Source organism: Gordionus sp. m RMFG-2023, chromosome 4 (assembly GCF_954871325.1).
Source record: "Gordionus sp. m RMFG-2023 chromosome 4, tfGorSpeb1-WG-v2, whole genome shotgun sequence".
NCBI lineage: Eukaryota > Metazoa > Nematomorpha > Gordioida > Chordodea > Parachordodidae > Gordionus > Gordionus sp. m RMFG-2023.
In genome coordinates, this window is record NC_088778.1 from 13,775,853 (window position 1) to 13,794,370 (window position 18,518).

Sequence of the window (18,518 nt, forward strand, 5' to 3'; positions counted from 1 at the left end):
ATATTATATGCGATATATTTTCTAAATTTTATAATAAATTTTAAGATTTTTGAAAAAAATAATAATTATCTTAGAAAGTAATGTTGAACTAAGAGTTATCAAGTGGTACACTTGGCTCTATTTTATAATTAAATATTAATTTATAATTAATTTCTTATATTTAATTAAATTTTAATATATAATTTCGAAATCAAAATTTAAAATTTTGAAATTTATATTATAAATCCAATTTAGACACTGATCATCATCTTAAATTTAAAATGTGTGAAACAGATGGGCATGACATATGAGCGATGATATAAACTAAATAACTCTTTAGTTTTGCTTTTCAATTTTTCCTCTAGTTTTTCACTCCCCGTCCACCGAAGGATATAATATAGATACCCGTCCACTGAAGGATATAATATAGATATTTTTCCTAAGAACTACTTAAAATTTTATATGAAAAGTCTATACTCTTGTTTTTCAAGTTTTACGGATGTGAGCACACTTTTATAATTTTTATAGGAAGCATTCTACATGGTTATAACTATAAAAAAAATTAAAAAAACTCTTAAGCCATGCTTTTCAAGTTTTTTCCTCATTGGTTCACTAAATGGTCAAATTGAATATCTTTTTTTTGAAGAATCGCTTTTATACGTGGCTTTAATTATATCAAATTTAAAAAATCGATGAAAACTCTAACCCTGTTCTTCGTTTTTGACTCAGCAGTCCATTTAGGGTAAAAAAGCTAAAGAAACTATTATTTTATTTTAAAGTTTCTCAATGTAAATAATCATAAAAATGTAAAATGGGGATAATTTATCATGCTTAGCATAATATTTAAAAATCAACTTCATTTTTGTTACTGTTACCCCATCTTATGGATTTTTATTTGTAATTTTAAAGTTATAAAAATACTCTCGAAAAAGACAAAAACCCGATTATCTCTCATTTTTATAAATATTTATTATATTTTACGCCTTTACCTTTGCATAAATTTCATTATATTTCATAAAATAGTTAATTTAAGATATTAAAATTATATTTAAAAAAAATAATGTAACATTTAAAATATAATACATATAATATAGACTTCCTTATCAGAATTATGGGTTTTAGTTTAGTCGTAGACTTATAATATACATAGATACTGAATCTAATAGTGAATTATTCAACTCGTTCAAAGTAACCATATAATTTTTTATTCGTAATTGTATTATTCGCATGATTCGCTTTTTAAAATTTTTATCATATTCTTTTAAAATTTATTATTCTTTATTTCAAAATATTGCATATTTGATATATGGTTAATACAAAACAAATATAAATAAATGTAATACCAAATGAACAAAATTTATTATAAATTATTATATTATTTATAACCAGGGATCCGTAACAAAGGAATTTTTACCTTCCCTCTCCGGTCAAAAAATTGCTTCGTTCCGGTTCCAATCAATATATTTTCTAAATCTACATATTTTTAATTTATCTTTATTTAATCATTGAATTAATCAATTATTACATCAAAGCAATAATATATTTTCTAAAAGAATATCATTATTGGTTCTTTATGGTTAGTGTCGAAAAACAACGTTCAACACTTACGTGGCTCCATGGAGTTGCTAATACGATTTGGATCAATTCATACAGGATAGGATATATTATTTTATTGAATTCCCAGTATTCTAGCAAATTTTTTGATTCATCTAGACCTCGAAAACTTTTTATAGGTGAAAATATCATCTTTTTTGTAAATATGCTAAGTTTTTTTTTTATCTTTTCACAATGTCGGCATTTGGATGATTTATTATTATGAAAAATAAAATTGTCCAGTTAAAATTTTATTTAACAAGAAAAAAATTAATTTTATACAAAAAAATAGTTAAATAAAATTTTTAAACTTGATAAAAATGTTTCCCCATCTTTTAACCTTTTAATTTACTACTTGTTTGTTAATTGTTATTACTTTGCTAGTATTGTATAGTTCAATATGATTATTAATTATTATTATTATAAAACAAAAAGGACTTAATATATGCATTTGTTAAATGGATTAAAAATTTTTATTTTTTTAATTTATGGAAATGAAATTTATTTTTAGGAACTTCTGAGACCGTTCCTGTTCCGTTCTATAGATTTACTCAAAGTTCCATTCCATGTCTCTGTTTATAACAAAAAATGATAACGTTATAAAAATCTAAATATATCTAATAAAAAATATTGTTTTCAGAGTGTGCAAAAATATTAGAAATAAGAGGAATGAATAGGAATCTTGATGAAAAATCTAAAAAAAATAATTTTATTTTGAAATTCTCAGATGAATCGACATAATCAGAATTTAAGGCTGAAGGAAACTCGGTAATACATGAATAATTCTACATGAGAGGTGTGGGTAGGAACAGTTTGCAACCAATTTTTTTTGAAGGGAGTAGACTCGGGATAGCATAAATTTATTAGAAGATTATCTATTAAACTGATAGATGAAATAGGGCAAAATGTATTGCTGTAAACATTAATACCTTTATTATAGACCTAATATAAAACATTAATTTTGCTAAACATTGACCAAATCTATATATCGCACACAATCATTTTCCAAATAAAACAATTTCTGAATCAGTTTCTGCTATCCTATTGAAATTAATTTAAAAAGGTTAGAGATTCTATCTATAAACCCATATTCATCTAAACAATATACTATAATAATGCATTCATTGTAAATGTGAGTTTTTAAATTGAATTCATGTTCTAAAAAATAACTCTTTTATGTTCACAATATTTTGATAGTTGTTAGTAGAGCATTAATAATTTAAATTATTCTTTTTAAAATTTATTAAGGGAGTATTATAATTATAAAGGTATAATTTATAATGTAGAAATATCACCGCCTAAGGCGATATTTTTTAGGGAAGGGGGGGGGGCAGAGTTATTAAACGCTATTTTTAAAAATAGCGCGCTACCGCTATAGCTATTAGCTTTAGCTACTTTTTATAAAAAAAATTTTAGAAACAAATGAAACAAATTTTTTTTATTTTTTTTTGCTTATAATGTAAATGTATAATAAATAATATATAAAAATCAACATTTATAAATATAAAAATATAGTTAGTTTAGATTATAAAAAAAATAAGCAATATAAATAAATATTTATTTTAATTTGTTGCATTTTAATAATAATATCATTTCAATATTATCATCCCCAAGTCTAGAGTGACGATCAGAAAGTATAAGCTTTGCTTTGCTAAATAATCTCTCGACACTAGCACTTGAGGGCAAGGAAGCTCTAAAAATATTTAATCAGATCAATTTATAAATATAAATAAGTTTTTACCTTCTGTTATGTGTCCAACTATCTGCCGGTGTACATACATAAGATATATCTGATAACTCTACTATTAGAGCATCTTTCATCACGTTGAAGTTGTCGGCTATTTTATTCATAAGTGTCTGGCGACATAAAACTGTTGTGCCAGGGGATAAAGTTTTAATCATCATAGTAAATGATGGATTATCAACCAAGGACAATGGCTGAACTGTGTCAATAATAAAATCAACAATTACTTTATCAGCCAATTTTTGTGAAATATTGGCATATTTATTATCAGTTAATTTGGTTTGGATAGTATTTGTCTTTTTGAATGAAGATTCTCTTACACCAAAATTTTTTATATGTTTCTCTATTTCCTTATAGCAATTGGCGTGAACTGTCTAATAAAATAAATAATATTATAATGTAAAAATAACAATTTACCTTTAGGTGTTCAGGTTATAGCTACTCGATTGATTTGATGATATATTTTTTTTACATTTTAAGCACAGGAATTTGAATCCAGATTTTGTTTTAATATTTGTTTAAAAAAATTTTTCAAATCTAGGGAATGGGAAATCGTTATTAGAGCTATTAAGTACATTTTCTTCCATTAAATCTTCCATGTCTGAATCACTTTCAAGGATTTGGATATCCATGGGAGATGCCATTTTAGATTATTAACACAGATTATAAATATAAATTAAAAATATATTTAAATTTCAAAATTAAATAATAAATTATAAAAATTATAATTAATTATGATATTATATTTAAATTTTCATGTTTATACTTACATTCATTATATTTTTTAAAAGTAGCGCGCTACTTAGCTACTTTTAAAAAAAGTAGCGTGCTAAAAAATTAAATAATTTTAAAAAAAAGTAGCGGCTATTAGCTATAGCTACCAAAAAAGATAGCCCGCTACTTTAACAACTCTGGGGAGGGGGGGGGCTAGGTATTGATTTTTGAGGGGGGTTTACATATAGCGAATATCCCATCATGTAGACGCTGATAATCCTACATGAATTCCCCCCCCCTTCCAAAGCAATCTCAGATATTTTACTAAATTTAATAATTAAAGGCTTTGTGTTCAATGCAAATAACCAAAAGAAGGATAATCTGTTTTTCTATTCTTCTAAAGCTAGGACAGAAAGAGGATTTGGTAGAGTAATGCGTTGTTTTGCTATAAGCTCTTAAGACCCTCTAGATTATAAAAGTCTAGCTAAGGAAGCTAATTAAAGAGGAATGCCAAGCCACCCATTTCCTTAGTATAAAGATGCTGAAATCACTAATTTTAAGTTTAAAGGATGTTAACCTTAAAATGATCGTAATGAATTGATGTCCTTATAAGTAAATTTCGGAATTCAAAGATATTAGCACTATAAGATAAATAATCAGTACAAAAATTATTTCTTCAATATCAAAAGTAGGTTAGTCTAAGTGCAATTATCAGTTGAACAAGCCAATCATGTGACTCCACGGATATCACTTGAATATCGGCATTACTAAATACTAAAATTATTGCTAAACTATGCAAAATGACAGACAAGTAAAACTAAATCAAAAATTTGAAATTACACAAAAAATATTAATTAAATTGGAGATTAATTTTTATAATATATAGTGAAATATTTTTAAATCAGTAACAGATTTTATTTTATTCTGGGTGTAAAGTTGCAAAACGACATAAAAAAATACATTTTAAAACTTTATTATTTATTATTTGGCGAAAATAATTTTAAAAAAAATTTTAAATAAATTTTGTTATAATTTCCCGATATGCATATAATGGTTACAATAGTCATACATAATAGTCATTTTAAAATTTTTAACCTAGTTTAAAATCAATATTTTAAATATATTTTGGTAAAATTTCAGTGATAAATTAATTTACAAAATTGAAAATTATCATATAATCGTCACTTTTGAATTTTTTAAAATTATTTTAGCAATTGAATGTTTTAAATATATTTGGAAAAATTTTAGTTATAATAGAAATCAGAAGTGTAACTAAATTCGCCCTGACAGACCCGTAGACAGGAATTTTAAGTTGTGGGTGAGGGAAACTGTTTATTGGGGGAGGGGGTAATATTTTTTTGAAATAAAACAGTCAGCTCATAGAAATATTTTCCATTTTTATTGAAAATTTGTAAAAACACAATGTTCATCAATGGATCTTTATTCAATTCAATCAAATGCTAATTGCATATAGAGACAAGGCTTCTATATTTATTTATTACCAAATAAAATATACTTTTAGGGATAGAATTATACTGAAATCCATATAACCTAAAAGCTGTGCCAGATAAATACTTTCGCACCAACTATAGCTATGAAAACTTTAATTTTATATTGTTTAAAAGTATGCAATTTTTATTGTTTTTATAATATCGGAATATTTATTCAATACCAATTATGTCTTCTTGAATTCTTCAAATATCCTCCTTACCTAATTAAATTTAAATCAAAAACCTGCAAAGGTCTAATTTTTAGGACTGATCTGGATTTAATAAATTTCTATTTAAATTAAAGTAAAGCCCAGTCGATTTTAAAAAAAATATTTGATTCGGTCCGAGTTTTTTAAATCCCAGCTGGACTTATGGCCTAGATTTTTGAAATTTAGTCATTTTCAAAAATTTTAACTGTATATTGCAAATTGTTTAAAAAGGAAATTGAATATATGAGTAGCAAAATGCGATTCCAACTAGTTATAAAACATTTTTTAAAGCCCGGTATTGTATTGTAATTTTTCAGGCCTAGTCGAATTTTTTAAATGGTAAGCATTTTTTCTCACTCCAGATATTTTATTTAAATTATACCAATAATTTTCTTTCAGTTAAATCATGATTAAAATTTTCAATGAATGTGAATTTCCATATATTAAATATGATAATTCAATATACATTTAAGGCCATCACCAAAAAAATAATAGATTTATTTATACACTATATTTATCTTATAAGTTTATGATACAATATATATAATAGTAGAAATAATTTTAAAAATTTATATTATAAGCGTAATAATTTAAAGTTATTTATAGCTTTAATTCTTTCATCATTCTTTGAATCTGCTTTAAAACGATCAGATTTTCACTTTGGCAATTATCAATATCATAAGGTGGTTGAATCAATAATATCCCGTCAAAAAGTGAAAAGGTTTCACAGTGTGAGCCGATAAATGAAACAGGGATCATACGACTTTTTAAAAACGTTTCAACTTGAGTTCTGCGATCGTCGATCTCACTTTCGCTGTAATTTGTAGCTAAGCTTGGCTCGAAGATTAGTTCTAATTCTTTAATCTCGTGACTAGTTAGTTCTCTTTTTATTTCTATAGATGCCACAGCATGACCCGGAAAACAGTAGATTTTAGTTTGGGATTTATCTTGGTCATCGACTGCTATAACACTGCAATAAAAATATTTAAATTAAAATTATCATTTATTCAATTAAAAATTATACAACCATTCCACCTCCCCAGGAAAATTACTTCCAAAAGATTGGCCCCTTTTTATTATATATATACGTTTTTTATAATTTATAAGGGTCGTATCCGTAAACTTGGAAAAATTATTTATAAAATAGCGTAAACAAAACATTTGTCACCAAAAACTATAAAATGTTACCAAAATTAGTTAAATCCTACAATTTTTTTTATTAATCAAGTAATCTTTAAAGAAAATCCTATTTTAGGCAAACTAATAAATATTAAATATGCACCTGTGGTCAATGTTTGTAAAAAAATAATTATCTATAAATTGATAAATAAAGTGACCGGAAGCTGGTATTAATGAAAGTACTTAAGCAAATGGAAGTTCAAATTATTCTATATTGAAAAAATATTAATATAAACTTTTTCTCTTTCTATCCTCTCTATTTGGAATTGTATGGCAGAAGCAAAAGACAAAAATAGTTTGAGTAATTTAAATATGGTGTTAATATACTCTTGGGTTTTCCAAAATTATTAAACAAATGAAAATATATTAATTTAGACTCTAAATAAGAAAGGTTTTTTTTAAAAAAAATCTTAATATTCATTTTCTTATGCCATTTATAAAACAAAATAAATAAATATAATTAAATTATCAAAATTATTGCTGAATATCTAAATGTGATGCATAAAATTTTTATGAGTTTTTGAAAATTCGAACCTCGTGCAACAGGTCTAGAAATAAAAATTGCCGAAAAACCGTGGAGAAAAATTTACATTTTGCAGTCTCCAACTTTAGTCAAAATGTTCAAAAAGCATAATTAGAAAAAGAATGTGACTATGAATGATATGATGGCCCTATTATGATTCTAAATAGAAATTCAGACAGAAACATATTTTTTTATTATGGATGCTTCAAAAAATATAATTGAAAATAGATTTTCATTTTCAAAAAAAAAAATTAGAACTTATGAGGCAACGAATCGGTGTGTTTATACGATAAGGCACCAGAACAGTCAGTTGGCATTAGGGTAGCAAAATTTGTGATTTTTTTGATTTGATATAAATTCTAATGCTAGAGAAATACAGATTCGGATTCCTACAATCATTTTTTAAACCTTATTATAATATTACCTTGCAAATAAAATACAGGAGACTTGGTCAGGAAGTTTCTAAAAAATATATATATTGATAAGTCATGAGATAATTTGATATTTTGTCAAATAAAAAGTCGACTCTAAATGAAAAATTCGATATGTGCATATTTAAAAAAATGTAAGTAGTCGATATCAGTAAATCAGAAAGAAAATCATTCAATATTTTCTAAAACGAATAATATTATGAATGTACTCAAATAACTGTTAAACCAAATTTAAAATATTATTTTTTTGACTAATAAAATAATAGAGGTTTATTATTATTTTAGCTATTGTTATTTCCCATTTTTCCTGATATATTTGCCGAATTTGAAATATTAAGGTAGTATTCGTTACATTCCCTTAATTAAAAATAATTTTGAATATTTGTTTTGTCAATTGTTTAGTATGTCCCAAAAATTAAAAATCCCCCCTCAAAACTAGTTTTCTTTTACACAATTAAATTCAAATACCAATGTCTAGGATGTGAATATTGCTGATCATTATTAATATATTATTATTAAAATCATTTTTTAATTTAACAAACAAATTATTTTTTTTATTGTAAAGAAAAACAGATACTACATTAATTATCTTAGCTTAGGTTTTATATTTAGAATATTAAATAATTTCATACTACATTGAGATTAGAATTATATAATTATAAATTATGTCAAAAATTAAAACAATGAAAATCTAAATAAATCAAGAATTTTTTTTAAAATCTAATATGTAATACTTACTAGTACAATTTAGTATTTTTCATATAAAAATTATTTAATTCTGAAATGATATAGGTTTTTGTTTTACATTATATTAAGTATTTTGAATAAATTTAGTAATTCGAATTATATTAATAAAATATTGATGTAAATCACTTTTTAAAAAAATTAGGGTGATTTAAATAAATTAATCTTTATTGATCAGCTGGCACTGGGAAACCCTTAGGGGTGAAATCATGACAAAACAAAGGTTCAACAATTTTAAAATATAGGAGATTCCATTTTTTTAAATTTCATAAGGGTTGGAGGAAATAAAATCTGTATAATAAAATATGGCTTTTGCATATCATAATAATCCTCAAAAAACGTTAATCAAATTTAGCGAAAGGGTTATTTTAAAAAATATTTGTAATAAAAATGATTATAGTGTAATCAATTCAATGGTAATCACCATACCAAATTCAACATTCATTCAATTTAGCTAGTATTTCAATTTATAAATCATATGGAAAACTCTGTGCTAATATTATTATGGTATGCAAATATATACCCAGATTTCAGAATAAACTTGATGGAAGAATTAAGGACTCACTGGAAAAAATTATCGTCTGCGAAATTTACAAGATTAATATGTAATTAATATGATAATAAACTATTAATGATTAAATGCAATGATACACCATATTAACTTTCACAGAATAAATAAATAAATTTTTTTTATAATCATTTATTAATTTTATTTCTAGATTTACCATCAAATATACTTGATTTTGTTACAACTATGAATTCATATTTATATAATCATTTTAAAACCTATAAATAATGATTACCATAATATTAACTAATCTATTGAAACAAATTATCTAAAAAGATAAGCACACTATTTATTAATTATATATTTTCTTATTTCTCTATTCTTACCAATAATCTATGTAAAATACTGTCAATCAGTGGATCCTGGCTTATCCATAAGAGATACAATAATACCTCTTTAATTAAATGGGCCCTGACAGTAGGGTAAATTTTACTGCTAAACAGTGGATGCAAATTAACTGTACTGGATAGTGTTGTTAAAACGCCGCGACTCGCGACCCCGACCCAAAGTTCGGGTCGTTTTTTTCGACCTTGATCCGAGTCCAAGCCGAAAAAAACGACCTCGACCCAAAATATGGGTCGTTTTTTCGACTCAGACTTGAAGTTTGGGTCGTTTTTTACGACTCAGACTTGAAATTTGGTCGTTTTTTTCGACTCAGACTTGAAGTTTATTTTTTATGGCAAATATGTAAAAATATATTTTGCAAACATATTAAATTAAAATTTCATTGAAGATGTACAATAGGAAAGTGACAATTGTCATTATCGTCATTTTTGAACTTTTTTAAGGCAAATGGGTAAAAATATATCTTGTAAACATGTTAAATTAAAATTTCATTGAAGATGTATAGGAAAGTGACAATTGTCATAATCATCATTTTTGAACTTTTTTGAATTATTTTAAGATAAATGGGTAAAAATATATTTTGTAAACATTTTAAATTATAATCTCATTGAAGATGTACCATAGGAAAGTGACAATTGTCATAATCGTCATTTTTGAACTTTTTTGAATTTTTTTAAGGCAAATGGGTAAAAATATACTTTGTAAACATGTTAAATTAAAATTTGATTGAAGATGTACCATGGGAAAGTGACAATTGTCATAATCGTCATTTTTGAACTTTTTGAATTTTTTTAAGGCAAATAGGTAAAAATATATTTTGTAAACATGTTAAATTAAAATTTCATTGAAGATGTACCATAGGAAAGTGACAATTGTCATAATCGTCATTTTTGAACTTTTTTAAGGCAAATGGGTAAAAATATATTTTGTAAACATGTTAAATTAAAATTTCATTGAAGATGTATCATAGGAAAGTGACAATTGTCATAATCGTCATTTTTGAACTTTTTTAAGGCAAATGGGTAAAAATATATTTTGTAAACATGTTAAATTAAAATTTCATTGAAGATGTACCATAGGAAAGTGACAATTGCCATAATCGTCATTTTTGAACTTTTTTGAATTTTTTTAAGCAAATGAATAAAAATAGATTTTGTAAACATGTTAAATTAAAATTTCATTGAAGATGTACCATAGGAAAGTGACAATTATCATAATCGTCATTTTTAAACTTTTTTTAGACAAATGGGTAAAAATATATTTTGCAAACATGTTAAATTAAAATATCGTTGAAGATGTACCATAGAAAAGTGACAATTGTCATAATCGTCATTTTTGAATCTTTTTCAATTTAATTGAAGCAGATAGAAAAATATATACTGTAAACATGTTAAATCAATTTTTCAGTGATGAAAAACCTTGAAAAAATTAAAATAGCCATGTTGATAATTTTTTTGGAATATTTTGAAGAAAATTGTTAAAATATAAATTATAAACTAGTTAATTAAAATTTCAATAAAAGCCATAGAAAAGTGATAAAAGTCATAATTATTTTTAAACTCTATTTAATCAAATAGTATTAATCTTATTTGTAAAACATGTTATATTAATATTTAGTGTAGAAGAACTCGAGAAAAAGATTCATGGTGGCAAACTATAAATACTTATTTATTTTTGGAAAACTGATTTTATTTATAATTAGTATTTCAAAGCCTGTTTTTATAAGAGTTTCCACTATTTTTTCAATAAAGTAGTGTCTTATTAACCACTTTTTACAATACATCGAAATTTTTTTATTTTCTTCATAATATTCCAAAAAAATTATCAACATGGCTATTTTAATTTTTTCAAGGTTTTTCATCACTGAAAAATTGATTTAACATGTTTACAGTATATATTTTTATCTATCTTCTTCAATTAAATTGAAAAAAGTTCAAAAATGACAATTGTCACTTTCCTATGGTACATCTTCAACGATATTTTAATTTAACATGTTTGCAAAATATATTTTACCCATTTGTCTAAAAAAAATTCGAAAAAGTTAAAAAATAACGATTATGATAATTGTCACTTTCTTATGGTACATCTTCAGAAATTTTAATTTAACATGTTTACAAAATATATAATTTATATTTATTTAGATGAGGAGTTATTCAAAATTTTCCATTATTTTTTATAAAATATGTTTATGAAGTATATGGTTAGTAATTTTAATTTATGTGCAAAATAAAAAAATCTTTTAAAATAAATTTTTATTCATTTGTATTTGTAATTTATAATATAAAAAATATATTCTTGCTTAATGAGTTTTAAAAAAATATAAATTTATAAATCACACCTCATAACATAGGAAAATTTCTGACATCAAATAAAGGTAAAAAATCTACTTAAAATTTATATATAAAATAAAAAAATATTGATGGGTCAATCTTCTTTGGAAAAGAAGTTCAGGAACCAATTTTTTTTATATTAATATATATTCCATTCTTATACTACTCACATAATTATCTTGGTTGCATACTTTATTAAGATATAATTTTCAAAAAATTTATGTCATTTTAACATATAAAACTCTTAAATTTTTTAAAATAGTATAATTTGTTAATATTAAAAAAAATTGGTTTAAGAATTGAATTTAGATGATTATGTATTTATTAGAGGAGGTTAAACTTTTTATTTATAAATTTAATAATTTCAAGTAAATTATTTTCATTACAAATCTCAATATAAATTATATTATGCTTCTGAAAATACATTGGCAATTAGCATCAATATATGCTTCCACCAGTGTCATTTTTCCAACTTTAAATCCTTTATTTGTGATAATTTTTTATTTTTCAAAAATGTGATTTTATCAGGCATCTATTCCAGCAAGTATAGGATACTTACCCTAAGAATTTCAAACTGTCATAAACCTTTATGATATTCTGTTAAATATCAAATTGAGGATATTTACCATTTAAAAAAATTTAAATACACCAATATATATATATAAATTATCATATTATTATTATTTTAAGGAATGGCTAGAAATTTTCTCCTATAACATATCAACTAAATATATATTTATAACCTTTCTGAAACAGGGTCTATGGTATATATTTTGCCATTATATTTTGTTTCATTTTTGAGGATAATGAATACTTCTTTATGAACATAGGAATTTAATTTGAGAGGATCAATTCCTAAAATTTCTTCATAAAAATTTGACATGCAGATAATTTTAAAAATATTTGAACATACTAAGCTCACTCACATAAAGAAGAGATAACATGACATCTGTCATTCATAATTGCTAAGAAGTCCTATGTAAAAGAGTTTTGAATTGATGCAAATAAAGAATAATTGCGCTAAAAAGAATCGGTAGTAGAATAAGAATATGTAAGTCTGGTTGCGCTAAAACGAATAAGTAATAGGATAAGAATATATAAGTCTGGTTTCGCTTGCATTAGAATAAATAATAACGATATCTCCAAATAATAATAAAAATGCGATTAAATTTATTCTTTTATTAGTGTTTAAATAAAACGCAAATATATATATATCAATCGTTAAAAAAGTATATTTTATTCACAAGTAAAATTATCGCGTGCATCATAAGTCAAAAACTTTAAATATATATATATATATATCTAGTAAATCAATTTAAGGTAATTGATGGTTTGAGGCTTTGTATGTAGAAATAAAATAATATATTATTAAGTGAATGTTTTTGTATATGTAAATAGTCATAGTTTAAGGCTTCAATTAACTTTGTATATTATGATATTAAATTATATTATGCAACAGGATAGTTCTTATTAAAATTAGCTACTGATTGGAAAATAAATTTTTGGAAGATTTGGAAGTATAAGTGGTAATACAGTATTGTATGGATAAATCATCAATAAAAAAATAATACTATATCATACTGACCAGGCAAATTTTTTATTTAATCATCATTATTTTAGATTCTATGAACCTTAAATCTCAATATTGATTAGCAATCATAAAGACTTACCCTAAAGAATTTAAACTTAAAATCAGCCACCACCCACCTTTAAAATAATTAACTTTTACTGCAGTTCTTGGGCATAGGCTCTTTTTCTGCCCCGCTCTTTTTCTTAAGGCCTATGGACGTCTGTAACGTTTTTTCAAAATGTTGCGCGTACAAGTACTGTGGCTTGACTACAAACGTGTAGAGAGCTTCTCATATTTTTTTAACTCTACACCCCAATTAACTTATGTTCCAATTAGATGGAAATGAGGAAAACCTAGCGTAGCTCTATTGTTCATTCAACGTCAGAAGGCATATGCGCTATATATCACGGATTACGGAAATTAGCTACTTTATTTATCTTATCAAATTGTATTTTCAGTTAAATTTAGTATTACTATTATCTACTAGGTTAAGGTTTAGCACTAGCCCTATTTCTTTATAAGTCATTCTCTTCACTTATCCATTAGGCTTTTCAGTTGATGCGCGATTTTTAAATGATTCGAATGCATGAAGATAGCAATTCATCTTTAGGCTTATTACATTCAGAAACTCTTTCAGGTAATTAAGAAATTATATTACTTTAATAAGTAATAATAAATTTAAGAGTTTTCTGATTGTCCATCTGATAAATCTATATCTGCATTAAATAAATCTGATTTGAAATTTATTAACGAGATTGATGAAGGTAATTATTTTATTTATATTCTTTGTAATAATATATTTTCAAGCAAGTTATTCCAAAAATGAAAAATCCTTGGATATTATGAAGAATATAAATAATCATTCAATAATTGATAATAATAACCTGTCTTTCAATAACAAAATATTTAACGACTATACAAATATAAACAATTATAATTCACATCCTAATTTGGATGTAAATTCAAATAACCAGATAAGTATATTTCAAAAACTAAAAGATAGTTCTCTAATTGATGAAGACAATGAATCTGTAAATGAGATTAAATTAAATGATTCTGATTTAGATGAGTTAAATGATAGTTTGGTTCATGATTCTTTGGAATCAAACTTATCAGATGATGAAACAATAACTTCAAATAAACAAAGTAATATATTTATTTACTATCAATTATTTGTTTAAATCCATATTTAGATGTAAATCCTTTCACATTTAATCAATCCCAAAATGAATCTAATTCATTGTTAGATAGATTTTTTTATTCAGATCTTAATAAGGAACATAGAATTGACAAAGAGTGCTTTACAAATGATGATCAAAATGAAATATTTTGCCATGGTAGGTTTTTATAACATTTTTTTAATAAAAAATTATTTTTATAATTAAAAATGTCTATTTTTTAAAAAAAAAGCCCAAAGCATCTTAGACAATGACTCCATGGAATTTAGACTGCAAAATGTATAAAAATCAAGTATATTTTATGGTGGTGCTGATTGATAAATTTTTTACCAATCAAAATAAATATTTTTGGTATTAATACAAAACCAATCTGATACTGATTCGATATTTAAATTTTTATATAACATCATCTTTAAATCAATGTCAAAAAATTATAATTTCTATTTAAAAGAGCCAATTAACTTTCATTAAGTATTAACAGAGTTGGGAAGTACCATGAATACTTGTATCTAAGATACAAGATCCTTTTATATCTTGTACTTAGTATTTTTTTGACATTATTAATAAGATACTAGTTTCAATATCTAAGATTCTTTATTCTGAAAAGAATCTTGTATCATTTTTATTTTCTTGACAAAATATACAGATACAGATTCTTTTTAATTCATATTTAAAATTTTACATATCACAGTATATATCTTATTTTCTTCAAGAATCTTATATTAATTTTCTTAGTTTTTTTCACCATATTTTAAATATAATGTCAAAATTAGCTGGAAAATTTACAACCCATATTAAGGTAGATATAGTTTTGTCAAACGGCTCATTTTGAGCCGATTTTTTAAAATGGCTATCAATATTTTACCAGAAATATATTATCTAAGCTTCGAGATTTTGTTAATGTATGCCTGGACCTTTGTTCCTTCTTTAGGCAAAATCTTCAGGCTTGCGTAAGATCTTTCTGTGTAAAATAGTGAGTTAGCCGTTTTTAAAAATCAGCTCAAAATGAACCGTTTAATAACACAAGGTAGATAGATAAAAAATAACAGCACCAAAACAAAATAAGTAAAGATTATATTTTATATATAAATGTAATTCAATAGAGTATCATTACCAATTTTATGTAATATTTTTTTAATTTGTAGGATGATTAACACTCATGGTAGTGAAATTTAAATTATGGAAATAAGTTCCTGTAAATCAAATCAAAATCTTAAAATTTTATATATAAATTATTTAAAAATAAAAGTTAAAAAAGACAATGTACAGGCTAGATTTAAAACCTGTATAAACAAAAAAAAAGGATAAATGGTTAAAAAAAAATTTTGTTAAACATATTAAAGTATATTATTTATGTGTGGTAACAAGATGCATAAGTTATCATAAATATTCAAGTTGAAAGTATTGCTACCTTTATTAAAAGCTGCTTAAGTTTGTATGAGAAATTGATTTTAAGAAAATATTTTCCTATGTTTTGAATATAATAAGGTTTTTTGACATCAATATCACATACATATTTTAAGAACTTATGAATTGAGTCAGATGATAAAAACAAATACTCTCAAAATATATTAATAAAAGAAGCCCTAAATGTAGTACCAGAGTATATAATCAAACTCAAACTATAACACCGATACATTTAACGATTATTTTTCTTTTGAAGAATAAAATGTTGCTGAGTTCAATAATACAAAGAACATTGAATGGGAGGCTTATTATATTAAAGAAAGTTGAAATACATTATAAATGCTTAATTATTATCCTTTCAATAAGGAAATTTTTTATAAATCTAATACTGCAATACCTTTATCAGCTCCAGTTGAAAGGTAATTTAGTTTTGGCACAATGTTAAGTAGGCCAAAACGGCCAAGGTCTAATGATAAAATATTTGAAAAATTTGATTATCTTATAAAATAATGAATCTATTTTAAATACTCTTTTGCAAATTAATATTTCAACTCCCATTAAAAATACTAGTCTCTTTTCCCTATCTATTCTAAGAATCTGCTATTACTAATTAAAATGCCTGATTATTATAATTAACTCATCATTAAATATTTTATTAATTATTGCAAATACTCATTCTTATTATGTGTATATGTTATGTTCTTCAAAAATAAATAATAAAAACTGTATTTTATAAACTATTCTAATTTAATTGATAATGATAATTTAAAAGTATCTTGTATTTAAGATACTCTAATTAGGCAAAAGTTACAAGTATCTTTTATCTTGTATCTTTTTGATATTTTGTAAAAGATACTAGTATCTGTATCTAGATTCTTTTTTCGGAGGACCTGCCCAACTCTGATTATTAAGTGTATTTTATTTTTTATTCTTAATTATATTTAAAATATGGTCAATCTTTATGGCTGAATATAATGTTGTTAAATTGCTTAATTTATCCAGTATTTTAAAACGTCAATCAAGATTTTAGCCAAAATATTATAAGCCTCAAAATTTCAATAATAGGTGTCCTAGCTTGGATAATTTACTTTTGGCCTTTTTGAGTTATCCTTAAAAATTGACCAAATCAGGCCATTTAACAATACTAGATTAATGTGACACTAGTTAATAGACATTTTTGGTTCCTTTTCTTATAGATATTTTATATTCCTTTTCTTGTTGCAAATATAACAAAAAATATCAAATTTTTAGTTACTCTATCTTTTGATCTTTTTTTTAACATTGCAAATAAATTGAATTTTAATTCCTTTTATGAATTTATTGTTATTTTGAAATAATAAAATAAAGATAAAATACCCAATAACAATAAGTATATTGTATAAGTTTTTTTAAAAAATATTAATCCCATTCTAATATTTTATATTGACACAGTCCTAGTTTATTATTTAACTATGGAATATTAAATGTTAAATGCAGGAAAAAAAAATTTTAATCAGATAATATTTTAGCATAGCATACTAAATGATAAAAGAGTGAATACATCAAACAATGGCTATAACTTTTTTATTACATTTATTATTATATTATATACAATATTTTTCCCCCTATTTAAAATATTAAAAAACATGAAATTAACTTTTAATAACTTCTCATATTTAAATATTAAATAAAATGAACTTCAAAAGATTTTTTTATTAAAATTTGGTTCAATTTATCAAAATTAATAAAGTATTTATTGCTCAATTCACAAATCTTTATCATCTATGGCTTAAAAATTGTTCTCTTAATTGGGACTATTTATAATGAGAAGCTCTTAGGTCTTGAAATTAGAGTACTACCACCCACCCATTTAATTTTTTGACCCCCACTTTTTAATTTTAAAAAATCCAGAGATGTATGGATACCACTCTATTATCCAGATAAATTAAATAAAAATAAGGAAAAAATAGTAGCTATTTCTTCATTCTTGGTTTAAAAATTTTTAGATTTCTTTTATAAATTCATAATATAAGCAATATTTATAAAATTTATAATTATCTTTTTTGAGTATTGGCCACTGGTATCCATTAATGTTGAAAGTATTGGTGTATATTGGTTAGGAGGAAGAAAAGAAAGGAAAGTTTATTTTAATATATGTTTACATTAACTTATAAAATATTCAATATTTTAAAATGAAGAATTAATTTTTATTAGATATAGGTCCAAACTAACCCTGACCATTCCCATCCTCTTACTCATTAAAAAAATTTTTTACCCCTGCTTTATAAATTAATTTTAACCTGCCCACCTTTAGTATAGGTAGGTGTGGGTGGAATGGCTAATAAAAACACTTACATTCTGTCTTTAATCTGTAAGCCCCAAGCCTTAGAGTCAAGCCTATGGGCCTAGCTAGAGTATATTTCAAAGTTTGAAAAAGTACTAAAATTTAAAAAGAAACATAATCTTTGACAACTTCCATAAATTAAAAATATTCATTAAAATTCATCAATTTCAATTATATATCTGATATTGCGT

At 24.1% G+C, this 18,518-nt stretch overlaps 2 protein-coding genes across 2 annotated transcripts in view; one reads left to right on the plus strand and one right to left on the minus strand.

Annotated features, from left to right (window-relative positions):
- Positions 1-6,211: 6,211 nt before the first annotated feature.
- LOC135928418 (gem-associated protein 6-like) lies at positions 6,212-12,770 on the minus strand. The gene is made up of 2 exons (XM_065464878.1): positions 12,593-12,770; positions 6,212-6,699 (listed from the first exon to the last, which is right to left on the minus strand). The coding sequence occupies exons 1-2, from the start codon at positions 12,730-12,732 to the stop codon at positions 6,330-6,332; spliced, it is 510 nt and encodes a 169-aa protein (XP_065320950.1). The 5' UTR covers positions 12,733-12,770; the 3' UTR covers positions 6,212-6,329.
- Positions 12,771-14,001: 1,231 nt separating this feature from the next.
- The window catches only part of LOC135928644 (uncharacterized), a 37,359-nt gene continuing 32,842 nt past the window's right edge, over positions 14,002-18,518 (plus strand). Inside the window, exons 1-5 of the mRNA XM_065465099.1 lie at positions 14,002-14,056; positions 14,103-14,183; positions 14,227-14,565; positions 14,613-14,756; positions 14,830-14,876. Coding sequence (XP_065321171.1) covers positions 14,002-14,056; positions 14,103-14,183; positions 14,227-14,565; positions 14,613-14,756; positions 14,830-14,876 — 666 coding nt within the window. The remainder of the gene's footprint in view (positions 14,057-14,102; positions 14,184-14,226; positions 14,566-14,612; positions 14,757-14,829; positions 14,877-18,518) is intronic.

Bases quoted from the DNA above. Each gene is read 5' to 3' on its own strand.
- LOC135928418 (XM_065464878.1), bottom strand. From the start codon at position 12,732: ATGTCAAATTTTTATGAAGAAATTTTAGGAATTGATCCTCTCAAATTA. The intron at 6,700-12,592 runs GTTATAAATATA...TTTTTATTGCAG, and splicing joins ATAGACCCTGTTTCAGAAAG to TGTTATAGCAGTCGATGACC.